Source organism: Protomyctophum bolini (assembly GCF_963924005.1).
Source record: "Protomyctophum bolini genome assembly, chromosome: 19".
Classification (NCBI taxonomy): Eukaryota; Metazoa; Chordata; class Actinopteri; order Myctophiformes; family Myctophidae; genus Protomyctophum; species Protomyctophum bolini.
This window is the reverse complement of record NC_137880.1, coordinates 36,496,173-36,523,750: the sequence shown is the minus strand read 5'-3', so window position 1 is coordinate 36,523,750 and position 27,578 is coordinate 36,496,173. Positions and strand designations below refer to the sequence as shown.

Here is a 27,578-nt window from a genome sequence, read left to right as displayed (position 1 = left end):
TGACTAAAACTAAAGGAAAACTATTGAAGAGACTGTCTATGACTAAAACTAAAATTGCTGCCAAAAACAACACTGAGGCTGAACACCATTCAGACCGCAGCCATCTTGCCAGCAAGGTGATACCTAGGTGACACTTCCGATAGACAGCCCATTCATCCAAACAAAAGTCCTATCTAATTATATTAAACATCAAAATCACCAACATTGCAGCTGTAGGGAAAGCTTGGATTATCCTCTTTCAATCTGTAACATTTTTTGTTTAATAAAAATCCACCGTAGACATGTTATGAGAAACAAGAAATTCCTTGCAGATGATTATTTTCTAAGTATCAGAGTATGGAAGCGCTCATTATTTGTAAAGCAACCTCCTGCATTATGTGCACATTCAAATCAGGTGGTACGCATGGGCCGTTGAGTGATAGTCAACGAGCGCTTCCAAACTCCAGCACTTAGAAAAAAATCATCTACAAGGAATTTCTTGACAGAAAGCATTCCCTACAACTGCAATGTTGGTGATTTTGATGTTGTTTAATATAATTAGAGAGGAAATGGTAAATGGTGCATTTATATAGCGCCTTTATCCAAGGCGCTTTACATAGATTATGCATTACATTCACCCATTCATACACCGATTGCGGCGGAAGCCATGCAAGGTACCAACCAGCACATCGGGAGACATTTGGGGTTCAGTGTCTTGCCCAAGGACACTTCGACATGTAGACAGGAGGAGGAGCCGGGATTCGAACCGCCGACCCATGGATCATTGGACGACCTGCTCTACCTCCTGAGCCACAGTCGCCCCTTTTCTGTTTGGATGAATGGGCCGTCTATGGGAAGTGTCACCTAGGTATCACCTTGCTGGCAAGATGGATGGTTTGAAGGGGTTTGAATGAAAACCAATCCTTCACATTTATGAATATATATTATTGATAGCATCTACAGTACTATTAGGGGTGATGTTAGACTAGACTAAAATTACATCCAGGGCTCCTTTAAATATGTTCCTAATAATTAATGTTTTTATGATGGCTTTGTGACCATAGGATTATTTATTACTCATAATACTAAGCAGAAATTGGTCAGCATGCAAACGGCGCAGGGTCTCTAGCCCACAAGGCCAAAAGTCATTCTAATTAATGGGAGTTTTTTTGTTTCTTTTACTGTATATAGTTCCAAACCCCTTGGGCTGCAAGCTGGCCTTTGAAAGTGCAAACCATGTAATAATTTGCAAATGCAAATTTTCCCTAAACTACACGGTCAAGTCCACAAGTGAATGTTGTACGTGTGTGTGTGTGTGTGTGTGTGTGTGTGTGTGTGTGTGTGTGTGTGTGAGAGAGAGAGAGAGAGAGAGAGAGAGAGTGTGAGAGAGAGAGAGAGAGAGAGAGAGAGAGAGTCAGAGAGAGATCATGTGTTCCATTCTGTGAGAGGTGGAGCCCAGGGAGACTGAAAGTGAAATATTAGATTGAGCATTCAGATTTTCTGTACCTTTGTGACAAATTGCTGATTCCATCTTAGACTAACTGCTTGTCGAGTGGAAATATTTACACTGTAGATGATCTGCTGCAGTTTTCACTTCAGCTAATCAACATTTAGAAGTGCGCTTTACAAATATGGTTCATTCATTTCATACATTGGGAGGTGAAGCGGCGAACAGTGGACGACCAGCGTCCTCACTTCCCACATTCACACACCGACGGTGGCATGAAGCTCACACCGACCGACTCATTGGAGGCAATGTGGGGTTCAGTGGCTTGCCCAAGAGGACACTTCGATATGTGGTCAGGAGGAGCCGGGATTTGAACCGCCGACCCAGGGAAAGTTGGACGATCTGCTCTACCTCCTGAGCCACTAGTCACCCATACGAAGAAAAAAAACACGGGCCTACAGTATATACGTAGCTCATATCCTGTTTTGTACCTGTCAACATGATCCTTCAGTTGAAGTGTCCGAACTCTGGGGACGACTGTGTGAGTCATTTCCGCGTGTCTCATTTTTGATGTTAAGTCTTTAACTCGTTTAGACCTGAGAAAACGATTCTACAAAATAATGCCTTCTAAATCCTGACAGTTTTCTGAAAAACTTTCATGTCAAGGAACCCCCAAAAATATATGTAATTGGCCGCCGACCATCATCTCAAAATATGTTGTTCCAGGGACCCCGCCCAGAAGCAAAGATTTGAGTTAAAGAATGTTCGCTCTGAAAGAATATATATATATTCAAAGATTTGCAACACATTCTCACGATTTTTCAAAAGAATAGCAGATCTACAAGCTCGTAGGAGCTTGTAGAACTGCTATTTTTCAATAGCTAAAGTATAACATAATTCCGTTTCAAAACACCGAAAGGGGGTTCCCGTCCAGAATGGGTTAAGGAAATGAGACGTGCAGCAGGAAGGGATTCCTTCAAGCTCAGACATCAACAACATCCCGACATATTCTAGCCCATAATGTGGGTTGGGGGGGGGGGGGGGGTGGGGGTGGGGGGGGCAGAGTGTGGAAATAAGGCCAGAGTGACACGTTGTCAAGGTCACTCAGCACAGCATTCTTTCTTACCCGACAGAAAGACCGAGTGTAAACATGGCAACATCAAGGCAACGGAAACTCTGTTGTGTGGTACGTGCCACCCCACGGCTGACGTGATTCATCTGAGGAACACTTGTGAAGTATACTGTACATACTGTAGGTTTGTTGTTCTAATCTAGGGTACAGTATAGGGTATACTCGCATCATTCCTCACTCATCGTGTATTTTAATAATTTTATACGTCCATGGTTAAAGCCACTCAGAGACCGAGAGCTACCATATGTATACACATTATTTCCATTTATATAGTTAAAACGAATTGAAAGAAGTGAACTGAAAGTGAAATTCAATTCGATTCATTAATCATTTCTTTACTGGACTACTGGTGTCTATGAGAAACGTTTTTGACACAATAACCGTGAGGTAGAATGGTATTAAAGGATTTATTTGAGTCTCTGGATCATGTTGTCTTTTGCTACAGTATGTCTATCGTCTACAGTAGCTGTTAAATGGGTTTTCTCAGACAGCTAAACTTATACCATCACTCGTCAGAACCATTAGTGTGTCTGCTTCGCAGGATGCATGTTGAGCAAACACACCAGTGCCATGCACACAGGGTTGTATTTTAATTAATTAATTATCTTGGTTAGTGCTATACTGCACTTCCGGTCGGCAGAGCCACAAACAGTTACCGTTTCATGTTTCATTGACACCCAGTCATTGGGTCCCAAACAGTGAAAGCAAAAATGGTAAATAAATGGTAAATGGTGCATTTATATAGCGCCTTTATCTAAGGCGCTTTACGTAGATTTTGTATTACATTCACACACACATTCACACACCGATGGCGGAAGAAACCATGCTCATGTTCAGGCAGAGTCTTGCTCAAGGACACTTCGACACTAACTCTGGGGGAACCCGGGTTCGAACTGCATGGCAACCTTGCGGTTACCATCATCCAGACCACTCTACCCTTCAGCCACCGCCGCTCCCAAGTAATAGTACACCAGCTTAAATCACACTAGTATAGAGCGTTGCAGTCCCGCACCCTTTCATGACGACACCAGGCCCAGTAAATAATTCCCAATGCATTTTCCACATAGACAGTCATGATTTATCACGACAAGAGTTTGTCTGCGGCGTAAACGTCTTTAAATAAATAAATACATTTTGAAAAGTCTATGAGGAAAATGAACGGTCCCGCCCTGCGACGCTCTGTACACACACAGCATGCAACAAAAGCAGCAAAGAAACAAAAGACAAAGTTCCTACCTTGGGCCGTATTCTACTTGACTTCATCAGTAGTGTAAGTGATGCCAGGGTCAAACTGTGGAACCCAAACCCACGGATAGAGAGATAGAGCCTCCTGGTCTTTGTAGTTCATGATGAGGCCCTCCAGCAGCGTCTCCATGTCATCTCCATTCATCTGGCTAGCTGGCCAGTACTTTCCTCCCAGTATCAATGGCACCGACCAGCCTCATTCTCCTTAGCTGCCATCTTCTCACTCAGCCTTGGATGTTTAGTACTATAAACATTGCATTCTGGTGTAGTGGAGTGGTCAGGGATTTAGGGCAGGCTCTCTAGGGTCCAGCATTCATTCACAGCATGTCACAGGAGAACGGACTCAGGGCTGAGAAGAAGCTGAGCTTGGGCGTCACTCTGGGGTCTTCACCCTGGCTCGTGTACCTGTGGAGCAGGTTGAGAGAGACACCATAAGCTTTGAGTAGAAGTAGGTAAGGTACAAAGAAAGAAAGTGAGCTGACCAGGAGCCACATGTACAGGCCTACTGTACACCGTACCTTGTCACAACTCACTAGCAACAGCAGACAAACATACACGTTCATTTTTCAGGAAATTAAAAATATAATTTTTTAAGGAAATTAATAAAACCTTATATTTGTAAATGATGCAATACTGCCTCATCAAAGTTGGTGTGACATTAGATAGTGTCAATTACTTGCATGAGAAGGAGAGAGGTGGTGGACTTAGCTGTTTTAGCAGACAGTTTGAAGAGGTTTTATCCAATGGTTCAATATTTTCGAAACAACACAGAGACATAAAGGGTGTTCAATAGCACTGATTTATGGGGGGGGGGGAATTAAAATCCTCAAAAATGGAGTCATGAGGTTTCCTCCGGACAGTATCCTGTCACAAGTTAACACAGCCTATAGTATACATAGGTGTACAAATGTACATATATAGGCCTACCTAAAGTTAGTTTTATATCATCAACACTATAAAGTGACCCTGCAGGTCTCTGTGAACAGACAGTGGTAAAGCTGCGTACTATCATTCCTATGGAGAGTGGAATAACCTGGAAGGAGGGGGCCCTAGGTGACGTCACTGCCGTCCAAAATTCAGAAAAGGTAACCGAGGTTGCCGAAAGGGGCTAGGACTGCTATTGCCTTGAAATAAATTTAGAGATAGAAATCTTGATGTACAATTCAGGTTGTAACACTTGATCCAATGTCACTTTCAATTAAACCATCATTGGTTAAACAGTTTCAAACAAGGATTTGGTGCTGTGACACCCCAAACAAAACATTATAGGCCTATCTGTATATTTATTCTATCTATAAATGTATTACCCATGGCACGCACACATGCACACACGCGCACGCACACACACACACACACACACACACACACACACACCAGATTACTTTTACTTTTTCAAACAGTTATTAAAATCAAGTGACAGACATAATCATAACACCAGAATCGCTCAATATCATTTTGGAACATAATACCACCTCACATTAACATAACACAACATACATACATTATCTTTCAAATATGCTTTAAAAGGAACACTTGCTACAGTTGACCACATGACCATAATGTTATTCTCATTATGTTGCATTTAATTTTATAGAATAAATTGTAATTATGAATTTTCATGTATTTAACTCTGTTGAATGTATTTGTAATTACCGTATGTATTTTTTTTTTTGTATTTTATATGGACCCCAGGAAGATTAGCTGTCGCCACGGCGTCAGCTAATGGGGATCCGTTCAATAAACAATAAACAATAAACACACACACACACACACACACACACACACTTAGCTAGCCCCACAAGCAGAACCCAAATGTAGTAAAGTTTCTGACACTTTGAAGCGACAATCAAATTTCATAAAAGCTTTATGTAGGGTTCCGAGAGGAGCTAACACTTAGCATGTAGCTAACTCACCTGCAGAATAATTTCATTTGTTATGAAGATTAGCTTCTATTTGAAACGTGACTGAGCACTTTTCACTTCCTAACAACCCAGACTGTACTCCACTCAACTTCCATGAGGTGTAAAGTTACATTATGAGTGGTTTATTTCACTCTTTTACTAACAAACATAAGCTCTGTCTGTCTGTCTGTCTGACTGTCTGTTTGTTTGCAGCAGGTGGAGTGTGGAAAGGGGGGCGTGGCTACCAGAGGATTTTACAACCCTTTTGCAACCAGAGCTTATTTTATTGATCTTCAGGACACAATATTCACTTTCCTGGGGGTTTTTACGCTATGTGTGTAATATATATATATTCGAAATGGGAACCTTGCAGTTACCATCCATCCAGCCATTCTACCCCTGTGCCACTGCCCCCCCCTGGCTGGGGTCTTGTTTATTTTGGGTGCTGTTTGGGTGCTGTTTTTCAAACGACTTTTTTCCCATAGACTTGATCGACTGCCACATGAGGTCATTTCTGAAAGCCAAGCATTGGAGCGGCTATCGCCCCCAATCGAAAATATATAACCGTATAGATTTGTTAAAAAGCTTCCAATTTGGCCCACCAATACGAGGTCACAGTGGGAACAGATAAGGATCGATGTTCTATCTCTTAACCCATTTTGGACTGAGATCGATACAATTTTTATTTATTTTTTTCTGTAAAACCCATGTTTCTATGTGTCAGTGGTGCTCAACCTTTTTCATGTCAAGGACCCCCAGAATTATCTCTATCGGGCCACGGACCCCCATCTCAAAATATGTAGTTCCAGGAACCCCCCAGAAGACAATATTTTAGTTAAAAATGTTCGCTCTGAAATATATATTCAAAGATATGTGCCACATTTTCACGATTTTTCAAAAAATAGCAGACCTACACAAGTTCATAGCGTGGCACTCGGTGCCACGCTATGAGCTTGTAGAGCTGCTATTTTTCAACAGCTATAAAGCATAACACAATGCTTAAATAAAACACCAACAGGGGGTTCCCGCCAAAGATGGGTTAAATGGAACAACCACGTTGCAATTAGGAAGCACAATAGGAACATCCTCCTCCACGTTGAAGTGGAGAGTTACACCACCCCAGGGAGAATGTGCAGCAGCGTGGTCCCAAACAAAGCACAGCTCTCTCTAGCTGCTGCATGCACCACCAGTGCAACGCATGGCCATCAAACACAGACCAATGCAGGTCAGCATGTAAAAAATAGGACATGTGCGGAACAGCATCAATTGTTTCAAAAGTATTAACCACTTAAACCCTATATATACCTAGTTGACCGGGGGTCCCCCAGGGCTCTGTATTCGGCCCTCTCCTTTTTTGACCATGCTGCTTGCAAAGCGGCTGGTTAGACAATACACTGAATCCCCCCCACCCACCCACCCACCAACCCCTTTTTCCCCTCACTGTATATGTTTCTTTTCCCTTTTTTACCTCCTTTATGATGAATTCCTGTTCTGTTCTTTGACTATATATAGAAGTGTCTATTTGTACGTCTCTGTAAATGTTTTGATGAATTGAACATGGTGGAGCCTCTTGTAAACATTAAACAAGTGTAATGCTTAATTGGGTCGTCCACTCACAGTTCACAGTCTTTGTATTGAGTTTGTGCTTGAAATGTACTGTAATTCTGCAAACTGTTAATAAATATTTCAATCAATCAATCAAACAAACACATGGAAACTAGTTTTTTGTCTCTACGCCATATCTCTTTGTGGGAATAACCAATCTTCAAGCTCATGACGCACTGCTTTGAGAGCTTGTAGATCCGTTATCAAAATGTTCTCCCCCAGGGTAGGAATGTTACAATGTGGTTAAATTGCTGCAGAAAAGTATATTATAAAATATATATACACTATTTTCTTATTTCCTTTTCTTCTGTTGTATTGAGCATCTTCATGCAAAACACAACCCACATCTAATCAGTATCTCATTAGTGTATAATTAAGTTAATTGAAGTCTCACAGACACATTTCTTGCAAGGAATAAAGGAGTGAATCCTAAAATAAACAAGTACTTTTGGGAAAGAATCGAGCGCCCCGGTTATTGATTTTTTTCCCCTTCTTCCTGCTCATACAGTACATAGCTACAGCAGTAGCGCAGCAAGCATTTCAGCCAGTGCAGATTTTTCATAATCAAGCTGCTCTTTATGGGCGAATGGAAATCTAGCCCTTTTCTCCTTCCTTGGGTTTGGCATGGTGCAGTCCGTGCTGGACTCCCTCTGTGTTGCTGCTGCTGGTCGCCTGTATATCTGCTTAGAACAGGTGCCGGATGCTGTTCAGATGCAGCATTCACCAACCACCAGGTAACAGGTCGGGGGCCCTTTTGGCTGCTCACACGGTCCCCCAAGTTTTCCAGGGGTCCCCATCTGTGTCCCCCCCCGCACATCCTCTGCCACATGGCACCTGTCCCTCGTTGAGTCTGGTCCATTCTTTCGGCCGACAACATACGCGCCATGCCTGCCACCGCGCGCCGTGCCTGTTGTCGAGCCACAATGAGACGGAGAATAGCTGCACCCAATAATCCCTTGCTGTGAGATATGTTTTTTTTTTCTCCTCCTTTCTTTTCGTCCTTTGGCCAGTTTTGCAGCCAAGTACAAATTGTAAACAGGTTATTATGCTGCTGTATTGCACTCCAAACTGGAAATGCACTCCTGCAGCATTTAATTGTTATATTGGTGTAACTGTGCCACAAATAACTTATATTAGTTTTATAGGTCTAAAGTTCACAGAATGTAGTGGAAATGCATTTAGCTTTTTTGCGACTGTAGGTCGATCGTAAGAGTGCAATCGTAGGAACTATACTTAATCATTGCTCATCATGGTTTCTAAAGTGCAGCATAATCTATTATATATTAAAACAAGCAATATGAGCATAGCTGTTTCCATTCAGAAATAATCTGTATTTGAATTATCAGTAAATATTATTTCCTTCTGATGTTTGCCACTTGTCAACCTAGCTGTCTCACACTGTATGCTGGACTTCATTTGTCACCCTAGCTGTCTCACACTGTATGCTGGACTTCATGTTGCCATAGCAAAACACTCACTTCCTCCTGACCTACAGTTAAAAAGCAATGGACGTCATCGGCATCTACCTCGGAAATTACCAACCGCAAAAGCGTGACGTGAATCATGGAACGCAATGTGTTGCTGAGCCGACAGCCGGCCTCCTCCGTGTCTCCGGAGGACATGGCATTTAAGTGATCAGTGCTGCTCACCTCGTCCCTACAGGCAGCTAATACTTTACACAGCTGTGGAAGAGCCTGGGCCGGCCCTTCGTCCACATGCACTGATATACTCGTGTGTGTGTGTAGGCCTACTGCTGTGGCTCGACGGTTTGACCGTTTGAGTCGGACGGCCAGAGTTGTTTGTTTGCCCAGGGATGTGACATGACGGCAGAGGCGGAAAAGGGAAGCATAACAGACTACCTGACAGCCTCATTCCACAAGCCTGACCTGAGACTGGAGCTACGCCAGACGGCAATCAGAGAGAAATAACAAGAGAGGGGGGCTCCCCATTTGTTTGTTCAGCCTATGGCCTTATGAACAACAATATTGTAAATCCCCCAAAATGTGTTGGGGGGGAAGGAATATCCTAAATTGTTGTGTTTCTCATGCATGTGTCGAATGAGAGTGCGATGCCTGAAATAAAAACTTCCACGTCACTATATTTGTTGACGCGTTATTATTCTCCATTCCTCGGCTTCCTCTAATGTTGATTTATTGCATTTCATGCTGGAACGGGAGACAATTATGCCATCAGCTTTTGGCAAGAGCTACTCTCTGAGTAAAGGTTATGGTGAGGACGAGTCAACTTTCAGGGAGGAAGGGATTGAGGCTGACGAGTTGAGTGTTTTGCCCTCACTTCCCGACAACTTAAAAGACTGGATCAACAGATTGCAGAGTGGTGCTTGTGCAAGCTAGCCCCACAGAATGTATTTTGTTCCATGATCTAGATTCTAAGGGCAGGCATTAGGTAATACACCCAGAAACGTGCATGTGAATGAACATTTGGACATGGAATCACTGGTCATGTCGGTGCTTCTGTTTTTCCAAAATCTTCACACTGACTGAGTGATGCATAGCCTAGTATTAGGTCACATAAATGAATGAGACATATCTACAGAATCCCCCTAAATGTATGAACGGTGCTATATATGCTTGGTACTGGTATTACTGTAAAGGCTCATTCATAGTCTGGATTTCCGGTGGTGAGGTGACCACCCACCGAACTACAACATGACGTCATAAGCCGCAGTGAAGAGAAAACCACCGCCCCAGCCTTTCTCTCTGTTTTTACTCACCACCGCTCAACGTTATTTCAGCTCCGGTGGTCAGCTCACCACCCTAGCGGTGGTCACCTCACCACCGGAAATCTAGACTATGAGAGCCTTTAGAATCACTTCTGTTTGTGCACGCAGGCATTAAAAGTGAAGTCATCATCATACATCATCACTTTTGGCGTCTTCACTTTTCTGCCCTCACTTTTATCTTCAATAGAGGGTATGCGCATGCATAAAGTGAATGGCAGATCGAGTGTAGGCAAATTGAGTGGGAAAGTGAGTGACAAAGTAAATTTAATGTTGTTTAAAGTCATTTAATGCAATCAAATATGACTTTTCTGTGTGGATGTATGGGCTGTCAAGGCCAGAAAGTAGTTTTTTTGCTACTTTTTTGCTACCGGAAGTCATGCATTCCTGCATAACTTCCGGGTATGATGATGATGTTACGCGCATACCCTCTATAGAGTATGCACTTTGCTTAGCCAATCAAATCATCGATATGGGGTGATCATCAGCCAATCATAAGCCAATGTTTGTGTTCACAGTTCACACAGGCATCAAACATTAAGCACATGATGGCTAGAGGAGCAAAAAGATGCAAACACGCGCCTCAATAACACATTCTACACTCACACAGATCCTGCGGCTCGTATCCCTGTGAGTCTTTTCTTAAGTAGTGAAGTGTTGATGATTGAGTCTTTGTCCTTGTCTCTGTGCTACAATGCCCTACCCTGAGGGGCATGGCGGTTGTTGATTGCCGAGACATTACAGGGAGTCTTTACTCTTTACCAAGGGGAGTCTGTCGCAAAAACAACCCTGACCTGACCCTGATGACTCTGGGGTTGCTGCTGAACCAAAGACCCCCCCCACCCCCCCTCCTCCATACACATCATGCCTGGGGCTTACCCCCCATCCCCCCCCCCCCCCCATATCCAAAACATGATGGTGCTCAAAGAGACCCTCCACAGAGTATCCCACCCCCTACAGACACAAAGGGTAATGATCTAACCCCAAAGAAATGAACACAATGTGTCACACGGCCGCAATATATATATATATATATATATATATATAAATATGGCACATGATAAATGTTGTCATTCTTTTGGTCATATTACTCCCGTTCACAACACTTAAGTGTTGTCGCAAAGGTGGCATCATGAAAGCACCCTCTGTGTGGCTGGAAGTGAGGACGTCACGTCACAGACACACACTTTTCTAAATTCACTTCTACTGGAGTATTGTGTGCGTGTGTGTGTGTGTGTGTGTGTGTGCGTGCGTGTGTGTATGTGTGTGTGTGTGTGTGTGCGCGTGCGTGTGAGAGAGAGAGATAGAGTGAGATAGAAAGAGTAAGAGAAAGACACAATTTAGGCATTTAGCAGACGCTCTTGATCCAGAGCGATTTACATACACAGAGAGAGAGACAGAGATTGCAGGGTGAATGTGTGCTTGTGTGCTTGTGTGTGTGTATGTATGTGTGTGTGTGTGTGTGGTCAAGGTGCATCAGGCCAGGTCGACAAAGGCACAAAGCCTCTCCCGAAAACATGGCGGCATGCAGGGTGAGTAAGATGCTAATCAGCAAGGCAGCGTTTCCTCCCCCCCCCTCCGCCCCCATGCAGCTGAACAGCAGGTCCCCTAGCTTCCCCGACTCTGGCACTTTAATGCGGGGCCCAGCCGGGGCCCAAACATCCTGACACGGAGAGGCTTTTCCCCTTATCAGCCAGGAAACACCGCTCCTGCACCACATCCTCTTTACAAGAAGCACGACTCAACGGTTCCCAAAAAACGCAGGAAGACCAGCCAGACTCCAGGATTTGTCAAAAGCCGGAGCTCTGAAATTCCTTTTATCGAAAAGAGAAGAATTTCTTTTTTGCGAGGGCTGGGAGAGAGAGAGAGAGAGAGAGAGAGAGAGAAGCATGAGAGTGGGGGAGGACGGCGACAAAAAGAAAATTAGGAACGTGTAAAACAGTCAACAAGGCTCCGGGATTTATTTATTTATTTCAAGCAGATTATGAAAGGTCTGCATCAGCAAGATACAGAACATGGGGTGAGGGGGTGGGGTGCAAAGGGAATGGGGGGGGGGGGGGGGGGTGTCCCGAACGCCTGAGAACGAACGAACGGCACCCACAGAATAAGACTCTGGGAAAACAAAAGGACGGTTGAGATGCGGGCGGGCGGGCGGGTGGCAGTGCCTGTCTTACACTAATCCTCTGAACCAGGGTGACATGAAAGCGAGAGGAGAGAGAGAGAGACGGATGGAGAAGAGATGACGGAGGGGAGAAAAGACAGCCATGCAGGGAGTGGGTGGGTGTGAGGGCCAAATAGATGGAACAAGGGAGTGGGTGGGTGGGTGGGTGTGAGGGCCAAATAGATGGAACAAGGGAGTGGGTGGGTGGGTGTGAGTGAGGGCCAAATAGATGGAACAAGCTAAAGGCTGCAAGGAGCCGAAAATAGTCAGTCAGTGCGATTGCGAGTTGCTGACACACTTTAAATGAAAAGAACACCGAGTAAGAGAGACCGTTTTCACAAGTAGCACACGCCAATAACGTTATCAAATGAAAATGTCCCCTCCAGCACACACACACACACACACACACACACACACGCACTTCATACTCCAAACTATTAACCAGGAGCCGCCTTGCTTTCCTTTATCCCCTTTATTAATGAATCACATGGCGATTGTATTAATTATAGTCTCAAGGTATAGGCTAGAATACCACAAGGAGTATAGAAATGTGTGTTTTGTTTTGTATACGAGCTACTGCACACATCTTGAGAAGTTTGTCAAATTCATCACCTGCACTGCACTTAAAGAATAATTAATTGTTATGTCTGCTGGCCTTCCGGTGTCTGTGTGCATGGGAATGTTATGTCAAAGTAGCAATTACATCAATATAAAAGTGGAACTTTATTTTTTAAATTAATTGGCTTTCACAAACCTAAATCGGCATACATATAGTCATCGTTATTTTCCATTGTAAAGATTATGATAATATATTATTAAGTACTTGAAAAGAAGTATAAATGCCATATTCTTTTTCTAATTATACACCATTTTTGTCGGGGAGAATTGCATAAGAAATGTCCAACTAATCCTCATCCAATTACAAACTACTGAGGTAAGACTCCCAGCTAAATGAGAGCATGAACAAATAATACAAACATTCAAATGGAAGGAATCGATAATAGCATTACAGTTAGCATTTATGCGAAACATCAACGTTCTTAAATTAGCTTTCTAAAGAGCATGATCTGTACATGTTGTGCCACGACATGTGGCAACGACGAATAAAAGACATTTTACAGTTTCGACAAAGAGTCCGCTTGCGATTGTTCTTCAGGTTTCGTGAAATTTCATGACAAACTAGAGTGTCCAGTGTGCGCATCCCTGAGGTGTCCATTAAAGTTCTGTCATCCTCTCTCCCTCTCTCTCTCTCTCTCTCTCTCTCTCTCCCCTCACCCCTTCCCCAATTCCTCTTTGTTCTTCCCATGGCTCCAGACAATCATATTGCTCCGTAAAATTGCTTCGTGTCTTTGATGAGTTGCCCAAATGTATACACGTGACGTCAATCTGTGGTTCCGTCATTCAAATCCCCCCCCAACCACCACCAGCAGCTTATTATAGGACCGGAAAGTGTTCTCAAGTCAGTCAGAAGTCAGTCAAAGAAGGGGAGCAACTTCACCCCCCGAAAGACACATCTTGACCCATCTCTCCAACTCTGATCAGTCAATCACAGCCATGGTGACTGAGTGCCGTTCGGAGGGGGGTGAGGGTGGAGGGGGGTGGGGGGAAGGGGGGGGGTTAGGGTCGACGGCTTTATGAGATGCCATAGTTGTTATAGTAGGCCGCCGTGGCGTCTGCGAGCACCGAGATGAGGCTGTTTTCCGTGGAGCTGCTGCTGGGACAGGACGCGGCGACGGCGGAGACAGAGGAGGAGGAGGAGGAGGTCACCTGGATGTGACCCGTCACCGTCATGCCCCCCACGCCGCCCCCCTGCTGCTGCTCGGGGTGCTGCTGGTGGTGGAGGAGGTGGTGGAACCCGCCGCCGCCGGCTCCCCCCCCAGTGGAGTTCAGGTACTGGTCGAACTCGTCGCGGTCCACCTCCCCCAGAAGCTCCACCTGGCTCAGCTGGTCCAGAGTCTCCAGGTGTTGCTGCTGCTGCTGCTCGGGCGGCGGGGACAGCTGGCCCAGGTGGCCCAGGTGGTGGTGGTGGTGGTGGTGAGGGTGAGGGTGCAGCCCCCCGTGGTGCTGGAGCTGGGTGAACGCCGTGCCGCCGTAGTACGACAGCTGAGGAGGAGGAGGGCCCTGATGGGACATGTGGGAGACGTGGCTGACGAGGTTCAGCTGCGTCTGGCCGTAGTCGGTGTGGTAGGGCGGCGGCGGCGGGCTGCCCTCGTGCATCGACTGATGATGCTGACCGCAGCGCTCGTCCGGGCAGGACGCCGAGGACGAGCAGGAGGAGCTGGAGGCGTAGTAGGAGGAGGAGGAGGGCATGCCGCTGTGCTCCTGGTCCATGGCGTGGTGGTCCAGGGGGGACATCTCGGGCGGGGTGGGCAGGCCGTACGGGTAGGTGTCGAAGCTGCTGCTGTTGGAGGAGCCATCCACTCGGAAGCTCCTGACGCCGGGCAGAGAGCCCCCGGGGCTGGGGGAGGAGGAGTAGCCGTGAAGGACGGCCGCCGAGCCGGGGCTGAGGCCCCCGCCGTCGTCCTTAATGTCCAGCGGGTGACAGAGGACCACGCCGCGGTGGTCGGTGAGGGGGGAGTTCTGGTCCAGGCCCGGGGGAGCCTGCAGGCCGCTCAGCAGGAAGCCCGGGTCCACGCGCTTGCAGATGCGCTTCAGCTGCTTCTTCCGCCGCGGCCGGTACTTGTAGTTGGGATAGTCCTGCATGTGCTGCACGCGCAGCCGCTCGGCCTCCTCCACGTAGGGCCTCTTCTGGGGCGGCGTCAGGGCCTTCCACGACTTGCCTGCAATGTGGGGAAGAACGAAAGCCGTTAAAATATTGTGTGGGTTTTTGTTTTGGAGAATATTCTATAGGATTTGTTCTCACAAGTTATAATGTGTATTTTACCTTTTTTTGCAGTCATTTTTATATAGGCCTATTAATAATAATAATAATAATAATGATAATAACAATGATAATAATAAATAAATGTAATCCAGTTCATCAAGTTAATGGTTAACACTGTGTTGTTTATTGTTAATGAGCACAATGTTATTAATAATTAGCTATAGGCCTAATAATAATAATAATAATAATAATTAGCTATAGGCCTATATAAATACCTCTGACTTTCTCATGTTCTTTTAGTGAGAACATAATATGAAATAGTAGATTGAGCTTAAAAACACAATCTTTTAGACAACTTGTCTAAAAAGGTGTCCAATTGCGTTGAGGGGAAAAAAATAAACGTCCAGCCATGAAAGTACGCTATATTTTGTTCTATAAGATGTTTAGACTATAACATTTTGAAAAGGAAAGCAGGCCATATCTCATAAAACCGTATAGGTATACAACGCCAGCTAGTCATCAAAATACTTATAGGTTATCAAAATGTAAACCAAGGAATTATAGTGTTTTTCAAAATGACAAAATGTATGTGTTGAATAAGCTATATAAGCTTCTGCCTTTTCGATCACCTAAAACATAACTGTTTTATGTGTAATGTCTCTCTGAATGTCTCTCTGAAAGATTGAAATAAACTAAACTATTCATGTGTTAATAAATTAGCTGATCAATAAAAAAGAAGCCACTAATATTAAAACTTTCTTCGTTACTTAATTCAATCTTCACCTTTTTTTCATCTTCAGCTCATTTAGATTTTATTAGCCTAATGTTATGTTATATTTTAAAGCTTGGAACCAAAAGACGAGCATATAAACTGTGTTGTTTAGATGAACATTGTGCCAGTTTTTACAAAAGTTTGACCCAGTTTTTGAATTAAACATTTGATTTAAGCATTAAGGCTAATGAAAGTAATTGCATTTCTACAGGCACTGCAGTGCTGTCTGTTACAAACGTTGGGTTTAATCGATAGATTTTGTGGTTATTTAAACATTTTGAGCATTTTAGGCTGAAGACTCTTCATAGGTTTAGCCTAATTTCCGTGAGTCTCTGTATTTATTTATTTTATGTCATCTAAAGTGTAGGCTATGTTTTGTTTTGATTGTGTTAAAACAAAAAAAGTTACATTCCAAGTTTGGTTATTATTGTTGTTTGTGTAGGCCACGTACATTTTTCTTCAATTTCGCAACAGTATATAAATTGTGTTCAACTTTGAAAACTTTTGGGCAGAAGCTGCCGAGGCCTAGGGAACTTTGTTTAAATATAGCCTATACAATAACATAATCATAATAATAATAATAATAATAATAACAATAACAATAACAATAACAATAATAACAACAGTAATATAGGCTAATACATGGGCATTTTTACAGGCCAACTTTAAAAATAAAAAATAAACTTCCATCATCTCACCCAACATTTTGCTGAGCTCCGCATTGTGCAGGTCCGGGTTCTGGACGGCCAGGCGCTTGCGCTCATCTTTCGCCCACACCATGAACGCGTTCATGGGCCGTCGGATGCGCGGCTCCGACGCCTTGTCCACGCCGCCGCCGCCGGCGCCACCGGGCCCGGTCCTGTGCGAGGAGCCGCCGGGCACGTCGCCGTCGCCTCCCGCGGAACACTCGAAGGACTCCGGCCAGGACGAGTACGCGCTGATCAGGGCAGCCATCTGATCTAATTCTGCAGTGCGCGCTCTCGCTCTCTCTCTCTCTCTGCGAAACTTAAAAAGATGCGCTTCTCAGTTCTCACTCTCTCTCTCTCTCTCTCTCTCCTCACTGAGTCAGTCGGGGTAAAATAAAGTTTTGCTTTCTACAGACGCGTGTAAGTTAAAAAGTTTAAAAAGACCGAAAATCACAGCAAACTAAAAGCAAGATTCCAGTGGGTGGTTGTTGAAGCTGCAGTGTATAAAGCCTGTGATGTGCTGCTGTGTTGTTGTTGCTGGTTTAAGGAGAGTTGTGGTGGTTCAGTCAGTGTTTCCTTCCTCGTGCTGAAGCTATGGGGGGAGCGCTTTATATTTGAGGAGCAGGTTCCAAGAGAAACCCCGCAGGACTCTCAGCTCCTCCTTGATTGCAACTTGAGCCCCGTGAAAGAAAAGGGAAGAGGGGGGAGAGAGAGAGAGAGAGAGAGAGAGAGAGAGAGAGAGAGAGAGAGAGAGGGCAACATTTCAACACCATTGACTACTAAAAAAAACAAAACAACACGTTGTTCGACCATTTAAAATAATCCCCCTTTTTTGTTTTCTTCAGATATAAACAATTGGGGTAATGATTGTCTCTTGATTGTATTGTTTGATCATGGCCTAAATAGCAGCTATTCCTCCAATACATGATGGAAACTATACTTAAGGAAATGTACACTATTGTACACAAGGCTAAGGCCTATCTATTTGTTTGATTATATCACAATGACACCATTAAAATATATTGAGGGTTGGGGGGGGAATAGCTATTTTTGCACTTGTGATGACGTAGAATGCCTCTGAAACAACTCCTATAGTTCTAGTCAGGATTAGGAAAGACCGTCTCTCTCAAACTCATCCGACCAGTTTTGCAGTGCACTTTACAACTGCATCATGGCAAACTGCCTAGGTGAGTGTACTACTATACAGTAGCCTAGTGATGTATATAAACCTCAGGGACTGCTTCTCTCTGCCACGATGTCCTTATCTATAAATATTTCCCTTTAAACCACTTGAACATTTAATACTATGTAAGGGAGAGGAAAAATAGCAGATCTACAAGCCCGGTCCCAAATGCACTGCATGGGGCTTGTGTAGCCTATACTATTTAAGACGTGAAAAAAGCCAACTCAGGTCCAGACTATAAGGGTTTAAAGTGGGTTGGTTTAGAAACACTGAAACATTGTCATTTATGTGGTGAGAATGGGAAACGACCACCATTGAGCGCAGTGCGCACCACCACCACACTGCTGCCACAGTGCACAGTGCGCACCACCACCACACAAATCAGTTTCCCTCTGTGGTCAGAACTCAGAAGCGACTGGAGTGCATATCAAAACCAGGAGTTCCTGTTGACAGGATACACATGCTCGCTGGCACGCGCACGCAGTGACACACACACTGCACGCACGCGCGCGCAGTGACACACACACTGCACGCACGCGCGCGCAGTGACACACACACTGCACGCACGCGCGCGCAGTGACACACACACTGCACGCACGCGCGCGCAGTGACACACACACTGCACGCACGCGCGCGCAGTGACACACACACTGCACGCACGCGCGCGCAGTGACACACACACTGCACGCACGCGCGCGCGCACACACACACACACACACACACACACACACACACACACACACACACACACACACACACACACACACACACACACACACACACACACACACACACACACACACACACACACACACACACACACACACACACACACACAGTCCCGGGCTAACACCTTGAAGAGCCCATATAGGAGCCCCCTCATACAAGGTTTCTTCGACTATGCATGCACCACAGCACCTCAAAGGCCCTTAAAACAAGGCTCCAGACTTCCCTAAACAAACTGGTCAGGCTACTACTGGGCCTCACCCCCCCGAACCCAGATTACAGCATCTTATACAATGGGTCTGGTCCATAAGATTCGCTACACCACCAAGATACCGCATGCATGTGTAAATACTTCTTTAATGTCAACAAAGTCCACTGTTCCACACCACCAGAGGGAGTTCAACAAACCATGTGCAACCCAGATTTGGCACAAACAATTAAGGGACTAAATTAATTTCGCTCCTATATGCCACCAAAATGTGGAACGCACTATACCAACAGTCATTAAGACATGTGAATCCCTTGACTCCTTCAAAACCGCTCTCAAAGGGCACCTATATGGACGGCTGCAACTGGCCCCCATAAAATCTGAATCCCATAAATATAAATTGAGGGTTGCAGAGATAGAAATGCCATTAAATGGGGGGTTCCGTATAGACTAATATGCATGTCAAACTGCAGGGGGTCCTTGAAATTACGGGTTGAGAATCACTGCCAGAGCCGTAAAGATCTTCTCTTATAGGGGGTCCCTGGCATAATGTATTCAAATGGGGGGTCCGCGGGCTATAATACGTGTCAATTTGGGGGTCCTTGACATGAAAACGTTTGGGTACCTCTGTTCTTTTTTTTTCTTTCTTTTTTTTAACCCACGATTTTGTAACCCATTTTCACCCCTGTGTCAATCATCTAATGTGATCCTGGGCTCTATACACACCCTCCGCCAACCTGGGGAGAGCAACGGACTTGAACTCATGCTTCCTTCATGTCTGAGTGTCCAAGTTGCTCCTTTACACCTGACAGGGGGGAGTTTCCCTGGTTGGACGTAGCGCGTGAAAGGAACACGTTATTCCAACCAGTTCCTTTCCGGGTACCTCTGTTCTAAATAACATGTCTCTCTCTTCCTGCTCACCTCATAATCCACCAACAATATCTCCCATCCATGCAGGTTTTGTTTTTGCAAGTGTAGCATTTTGTCCTAGTATATAGTACTTGCCATCTACATGGGATATAATAGTATATATATACTACTATAGGCCTTCCTGTGATGTGGCTCCACAGGGGAACGTGCATCGGAGCTTGTATTACACATCCATTACACACGACGGGGCGAGCAGTCAGAATGAGGTGTCAGGTCCAGAGCCAGGACTCTCTCAGAGTTCTGCTCTGTGTGGGACTCTCTCTTTACCCCCACAGGAACAGGATACCCCGGCACCTGATGCCCCAGATTGCGTAGAGAGAGCAGACACATGGGTGATATATAGACCCACACTTCCTCCCCACGCTCTGACATTGAGTGTGTGTGTGTAGTAGGCTATAACCTACACACTGGTTAAAAAAAAGAAAGTGTTAAAGTATGCACACTCTCAGAGTTATAGTTATAGGCCTATACACTCCAGCAAGGGTCCATTTGTAAAATCTCTGAATTCAATTAAAAAGGTAGGGTTTAAGACAAGTGCTTTTCTTTGGATAAAACATCTACATTACGATAGTACTCGAGTGTTTTCTCAATACTCCTGCATCTCTCCAGCTCTTTTTAAACAGAAAAAATGCATCTTCAGGTTGGGATACCGATCTGATCAAATCAGGATAGAGAGAACTCGGTTAGGATACAGATTACATTTGGAAGTGATCATGACACAGAGAAATGAGCAGACAAATATGGAACTGGAACACTATAAAAACTAGATAAAGTGCTCCTCGGGGCACAGGTCTCCACCAGGGCTGCAGGTCAGGCTGTGGCCTCCTGGTGGCGCTATAATAGGCCAATGTGAAAAGGGTGCCATTTCTTCTTAAGCCTTTGATGGCAATTGGATGATTTGAGGCATTTTGTTCAAAAAATGTGTCTTGCAAAAATACATCTGTTGGTGGCGCTATAACAGGCCAATGTGAAAAGGTTGGGATATATTCCTCAGCCTAGTAGGAAAGTGTGTGAAAGATTTCACGTAAATTGCACGCTGCGTTCATGATTTGAGGCTTTTTGTTCAAAATGGGCCAATCCTGCAATCTTTGAAAGCCAATGTTAGCCAATTAGGATGGAATATGAAATATTGGACAGATCCGCTTTGAGCACATGACTATAGAGAGATACTGTGTAATGATTTGCGGGATTTTGGGATAAAATCTGGAGTAGTAATATAAAGAAATGTGTTTTACAAAAGTCGGCCTCCTGGTGGCGCCATAACAGGCCGTTCTGGAAAATTTGGGGCAGAGGTTCATCGTTGGCATCCAGGGAGTGTGTGCGCAAAGTTTGGCATCGACCGGGTTAACGGTGCCAGAGATTAGCTGGTAACAGACGGACGGACGGACGGACAGACCGACGCACGCACGCACACACTGACGAACGGAGTGCAAAACATACTCTCTCCCCATGCCTTCGGCCTGGTGGAGACAATGAAGCTGATACTCTCCCGATTGGCTGAGATTTCATCACCGATACCTGCAAATGCATCTTCTCCATTATTGAAGAGCTGGAGAGACAGGGAGACCGGTTACTGAACACTTGGGGCTTTTATGACTTTATTGCTAGGTAGTACTAGATAGTATTGACAGGAAATGGGGAGAGGTGTTGGGGACACACACACACGCAGCAAAGGTCGTCGGGATCGGGACTCGAACCCACGGCATGTTGTCAGGCTGGACCACGAGCCTATAGGTGCCTGGACCACTAGGCCGGCCCAGGCCATGCTTTAAAAAACCAAAAGGGAGATTCATCCTATCTTTAACATTAACAGTTATGTGTGTCAGCAGCGAAAATGTATGATAGTTTGTAAACTTGACCTAACTAAGTCAGCGTGAGTTTGCGAATTGAGGCATCCACGTGTCAGTCTATGAATCATGTGCATTATGTGACACAGAGTGTGAAGAGAGTATTCCATTGTTACAATGGGAGTGAGCGCTAGTGTCGCCACTCTTACTATTATTACTCTGGTGACACCATACTTACGCAATACATACTATGAAGTAGCCAGGCTATATGCTCTCCAGGAATGGGGTTTTCCTTATTTGTTAACCACTGAGTGGGTGGAAATATATCAGCATGTTGTTCACACGGCCGTGCGTGTAGCCTACTTGTTTTAATGTTACCAAGATTATAAGACCCTTAGTAGACTCCAAGACACCATTCCATAATGTTAAAGACTCTATTCCACAAGTCTTAACAAGTTGGCTATTTAATTGTCAATTAGACTTTACATGTAAAATGGAATCCAGCATTGCTTGAATTTATAAATGCGCAGTGTAGGCAACCATTAGTTGGATAGGATATTAGTAGGCCAGTCTTTGTTTAGACTGAGATTAAGATGAGCTTTAGATTGATGAGAGCGTGACCCTGTAGGCGTTTAGGTCAGGGAGTGTGGATTAGCCTATTCATTATTTGTCAGTGTCTTGTGCAGAAAATAGCCGATCTACAACTCCTGGCTGATGAAGTCGTGAGCTTGTATAGATCTGATATTTCCAGAGCACGAGCAACGTCCTACAATGGAGCATACATTGGGGGCATGGCAGGCAAATACAAGAAAAATATAATTGTTCCTGAACATTGTTTTTGTCAAGTATCATGCCCAAGACATGAGAAAAACAAAATATTCATCCGACTTAATATCAAAAGTAGTCTAAACATTTGTCACGTTAATCTGTTTATGAGTTTATTTCATTTTAATTGTGTCCTGGCTGAATTCACCCGCATTAAGATTGATGAGACAAACCTTACAGTTACACCTTAGCGATACACACAAAAAAGGAACTAAATTAAGACAAAAATACACGAGGCCGTTAATGAAATCATATTATTATGAATCCGTAAATTGACATTGATGGGAATGTATGCTATACATATTTTGACAGCAGCAGCAGAAGGCTAGTTTCCTTTTTTCCTCTTTTGACTCATAACACCCACTCTGTCTCAGAACGAACAAGACTAGCTTGTTAAGGGTCTGGTCTGTTCAGTCAAAAAGAACAGGAATTCAGAACGTCATTAATCATATCTGTTAGGAGACAGGAGTCTGCTGTGAATTCCATTTCAGTTTGGGCCATACTTCTCTCTATTGATACATAGGACTGTTTGGCAGTTTGGGCCATACTTCTCTATATTGATACATAGGACAGTTTGGCAGTTTGGGCCATACTTCTCTCTATTGATACATAGGACTGTCGCAAACAGCTCATCAGTTCATGCAAGAGACGGAATGACGTTCATCATTTAGCTAGGTGTTGATTACAGCACAATTTATACTATTATGACAGTCGTGCACCAAAATAAAAAGAATTGCTAAACCCAACATGTGCAACTCCATCTACGAATCCTCAGAGTAGGTTGTTCGGTAATCATTTGTAAAAAACAATTCGCATTTCTTCTTTTTTTTTTATCCCACGATAATGTGTGCGCTCTACACACCCTCCACCAACCTAGTCCCCATATATGGGGGACAAGGGGAGAGCAACGGACTTAACTCATGCTTCCTTCATGCCTGAGTGTCCAAGTCACTCCTTTACACCTGACAGGGGGGAGTTTCCCTGGTTGGACGTAAGCGCGTGGAAAGAACACGTTATTCCAACCAGTTCCTGGCCAGGGGGAGGCAGTTTAGAGACCAGGATTACTGCATGTTTTTTTGTGTGGGTATCTACCCTAGGGGACACGGGGAGAACAATTTGCATTTCTTTAAAATATATGGAAGAAAAACACATGTGCATAATGTTGATTTATTGAAAGAGGACTTTTCTGATTCATTGAAAGGCACCTGAATAACTACTCGTCAGTTTTCCCAAGAATCATTTAACAACTGTTTGTTAACAGCTTGGATTTTTGTCATACTGAAATGTGTCAACAAAATCAACACAAACAAGGTATAATTCATGTGAATCACATGCATATATGTAGGGTTTTTTTTTGTTCGAAAAGCAGAGGCCACACACACACACGCACACCTATAAATGCTGGCTAGATAATGCAATTAAAAGGATGCTATGATTTAAAAGATCCAGTCCAGGATGTATTGCAATTAAATACATTGATATTCTATGCCGTTATGTGTGGTGGAGTACGCTAGTAGTACAATTGGCCCACACTAGCTATAGTTGGAGACCGGTGGGGTCCGGGGACCCCCTAGGAGTCCTTGAGGGAGTTCCAGGGGGTCCCCAGCTAAATGATAGTCCCTTATGGGTTGTACACTCTCAGAGATAAATTAACTTTGATTTTACAATATACATTAGAGTCTCAGAGATAGAAATGCCATTAACACATTGAGTACGCCAACGTGCATCAAAATAGAGGCCCCGATAGTGCCAGAGTAGTCTGATCGCTTTTACTCTGAAAGCCATGAACCGGAAATACTTTCTTAAAAAAGTTGACTTGACAAAGTGAGCTCATAATCCCCGATCATCTTAATACATTTATATAAACTCCAAAAAGCAATTGCACAGAGCGTTAGCATACGGCAAGCGAAAAGCGAAATGCCAAAAAAATAAATTGGAAAAATTCTGAATATTCTTATCTCGGCCCGCGTCTTTAGGACGTCGCTAGGACGTCCACAGACGTCCAAGGCACCACTCGTTTCCAATCCTTAAGACGTTTAGGGACGTTTTTGGTAAAACAAAAGTGGGGGTTCCGTAGCCTATAATTCATGATAAACTGAAATTAAAGTTAGGTTGAGAATCACTGCTGGAGCCGTAACAATCGTCCCTTATGGGGGTCTCTGGCGTCTCTCTACAAATGGGGGTCCACGGACGAATACATGTAAATCTGGGGGTCCTTGTCATGAAACAGTTTGGGAACCACTGCTCTGTACGACTGAGATATGACTGGTTGCATCTTTCCAACCGTGGCAATGAATGGCAGTGACGTCTAAAACCACATCAGTTATTTAGATAATCAAATGCTCAAATCTGATTTCATCACGTAAATAATATATTTGCATACTTCTCCATTTAAATATTGATACACCTGGTCATTATTGGGTTCCTAAACGAGGAAGTGAACGGTGTGAACGCGCACGAAACAGGTTGGGTGGGTGGGGCTGCTGAGCAAGGCATTGCCTAGCAGCAAAAATAAATAAAAGAATTGGCGAGACCGAAAATGAAAGATGATTAATTTGACGGTTTGATGTCATTCTACAGCAAGGCAGGATCATCAGTAGCGGAGCATCAGTACAAGAATACACTTTCTTGTACCGTTCAGATCCCAAGATTAACAATAAAAAGGCTCCATAGAAAGGAGGTTTTAAAACATATTTTAACTCGAAACCCACCAATTTATTTTCTGTCAATTAAAGTGTTCCCCCTGGTCTACTTGCATGTTGACTGAAATCTTAAAACCCTTATATCTCATTTTTCCCCCCCAGATTGGGTTTATGATCAAAATGTTGACGCCGCTGGTCGCGATTACAAAATTCATGCCTCGGGTGGTCCAAAAATAATCCGCTAGGGAATCCCTTTGCTTTTTCGCTAACTTCCGGTTCAAGACCCGGGATATTTTCTTACCCCTTGAATAAAGGCACCGGTCCTGACACAGTACATCATGGCAGTGACTGGAACAGACTGGCATTCCTTCAGACAGCCAGGGCAGTGAATGAGTTTAAGCATAAATGTCTGTCCCATCGTACAAGCTCTGAAAGCATAGAATCACAATTCACCAACAATGACGATTTGAGAAATGTGTTAGTTAAATGTCATGAGATTTTCATTTTAGTCGACTAAATCTACGGTTGATTTTGTCGACTAAACTAAAATGTATTTGGGCGGGCCATGATGCCGTCGTAATGACGTTGTTTTTACACTGGCTGAAAATAGCCGATCTACAAGCTCACAACGCGTTGCAGCGTGACGCAATGCGAGCGACGAAACCAACACTGGAAGGATGAGCCTGAGGGACGTTAGCAGAGTGGACTTGCATTTGGGAGCAGCGATACAGTGTGCAGATGTTTTATCAGAATTATTATATACTGGAAAAGGTAAAGAAAAAAAAGTTGAAGGACAAGTTTTTCTTTTCTTTTCAACCAAGGTTCATGTTTTAGGTTGTTGGAGACAGTAAAAGGTGAGTTTTTTTTATTTTCTGCTTTCTTTCGTTTCAATGATTTTAGCTATGTTTTATGGGGCGGCGGGGGCATTCGAACATGTGACTAAATACGTCTTATTCTAAATAAATATTTAGCCACGTGTTCGAATGCCGTAAAAAAAAAAAAAAGCTAAAATCGTTAAAACAAAAGAAAGCAGCAAATGAAAATTAATTAACACTCAACTTTTACTTTCTCTAATAATCCAAAACATGAACCTTGGTTGAAAAAAAACAAAACTTTAAATTGTGGCCTAATTGTTCTTTTTTTCCTTCTTGTGCTTTTTGGATTTCTTCTCTACCTCCTCCTCCTGAGCCACTACTAGAACCTCACTGTCCACCTGTTCTCTGTGCTTCTTCTTTTTCTTCTTGTGTACGACCTCAGACTCCACGTCTAGGTTCTCAGTCGGTCCATCTATCGTATCCGTGTCCTTATTGCCAGCTTTGTGCTTCTTCTTCTTAGCAGGGGGCAGGTGGTCCTCCTCCGTGCCATTCTGCTCCAGACCAGAGGTGGAGCTGCAGTCCTCCCCGTTCACGGCATCTTCTTCCTCCTTTTTCGCCTTTTTCCTCTTCTTCTTCTTCTTCTTCTTCTCTGAACAGCCACCCTCCTCCTGATCCTCAACTCCCTCGATGATACCGGGAGTAACAGCGGTCTCTGTCGTCTCCTCCTTAACCTCGCTGTTCCTTTTCTTCTTCTTTTTCTTCTTCTTCGGTGGTTCTCCCGTGCCGTCGACGTTCGCGTCGTGTACGGCGGCGGCGACCTCTTCGGACGAGCCCGGCGTCTCGTTGGTCTCCTCTGCCTCGGGTGTGGAAGACGACACTTCGGCCTCCTCACCACCACCGCGGGCCCTCTTCTTCAGCTTAGCCATCTTCTGGGCAAAGTACTCCTGCATGCTGAGAGTGTTGATGGTAGTCTTGGTGATGGACTCGACATCGTGTTCAGAGGTGGTGGTGGTGGTGGTGGGAGACCCATTCTTCTCCTCCTTCTTCTTATTCTCCTCCTCTAGGGAATCTCTGCTATTGTTCTCCTAGAAGACAGAAAAGATACAAATGAGAAAAGGTAGCGCACGAGGGTTTCATGTAGCGTTTAAGAGGGGCCCGACACAAAAATAGACCACCAGACAATGGTGGAAGACCCCAAAGCTGAGGCGATTGTCAGTCATCATGCGGCGGGTTCAACTGGCCCCAGATCTGCATGAGTTTAAATGGGGCCCCAAGAATAGAGCTTTCATTTAACAATGAGTGTTAAAAGATCTGCTTAAACGCACATTTGTTATTTTTAACCACATGAACCCTAGAGTCTCCCCAAGGCATTGCAAACGTGCGATGCATTGTAAGCTTGTAGATCAGCCGCTTTCGCATCAGAGATTCATGCATGGGCTCCATCTTGTGCCACCATTATGGCCTAAACTTATTTACCATTTTTGAAAATAATTGTAATAGTTCAACTAGCCGATCTACATCGAGCTTGTAGATCTGCTATTTGAACTATTTTAAAAGGTTTTTTTAAATAGTAAAAAAAATGGCAAATAAGTTTAGGGATAAGGGTTAATTAAGGGGTGGCGCAACGAGATTGTAGGTCTGCTATTTTTTTTTTTATCCTGAAAATTAGGTGTAAATCTTTGAACATAATTATATTCTTTCAGAGCGAAGATTTTTAACTCAAATCTTTGCTTCCAGGGAGTACCTGGAAAAACATATAATTCTGGGGGTCCTTGACATGGAATTGTTTGAGAATCACCGACATAGAAACATCTTTAGAAGGCGTTTAGTAGAATATCGTGTCAGGTCTAAATGGGTTAATCCATTTTGGGCAGGCACCCCTTTTGGTGTTAGCATTATGTTATGCTTTAGCTATTGAAAAATAGCAGATCTACAAGCTCATAGCGCGCCACCGAGTGGCGCGCTACGAG

The 27,578-nt window shown here is 44.2% G+C and overlaps 2 protein-coding genes across 4 annotated transcripts in view; both read right to left on the bottom strand.

Annotated features, from left to right (window-relative positions):
• pinx1 (PIN2 (TERF1) interacting telomerase inhibitor 1) overlaps positions 1 to 27,578 on the bottom strand; it is a 231,501-nt gene that overhangs the window by 169,707 nt on the left and 34,216 nt on the right. The window contains exon 7 of one of the 3 annotated variants that reach the window (XR_013965884.1): positions 25,389 to 26,693. Coding sequence is in view for 2 of the 3 variants with exons in the window: in XM_080790993.1 (XP_080647119.1) it covers positions 25,920 to 26,693 (774 nt within the window). In the remaining variant the exon portion in view is untranslated. Of the gene's footprint in view, positions 1 to 23,264; positions 26,694 to 27,578 lie in introns of those variants that run through there. The other 2 variants (XM_080790993.1, XM_080790992.1) reach the window with 2 other exon arrangements.
• Positions 12,612 to 17,062, bottom strand: sox7 (SRY-box transcription factor 7). The gene is made up of 2 exons (XM_080790987.1): positions 16,505 to 17,062; positions 12,612 to 14,990 (listed from the first exon to the last, which is right to left on the bottom strand). The coding sequence occupies exons 1-2, from the start codon at positions 16,758 to 16,760 to the stop codon at positions 13,843 to 13,845; spliced, it is 1,404 nt and encodes a 467-aa protein (XP_080647113.1). The 5' UTR covers positions 16,761 to 17,062; the 3' UTR covers positions 12,612 to 13,842.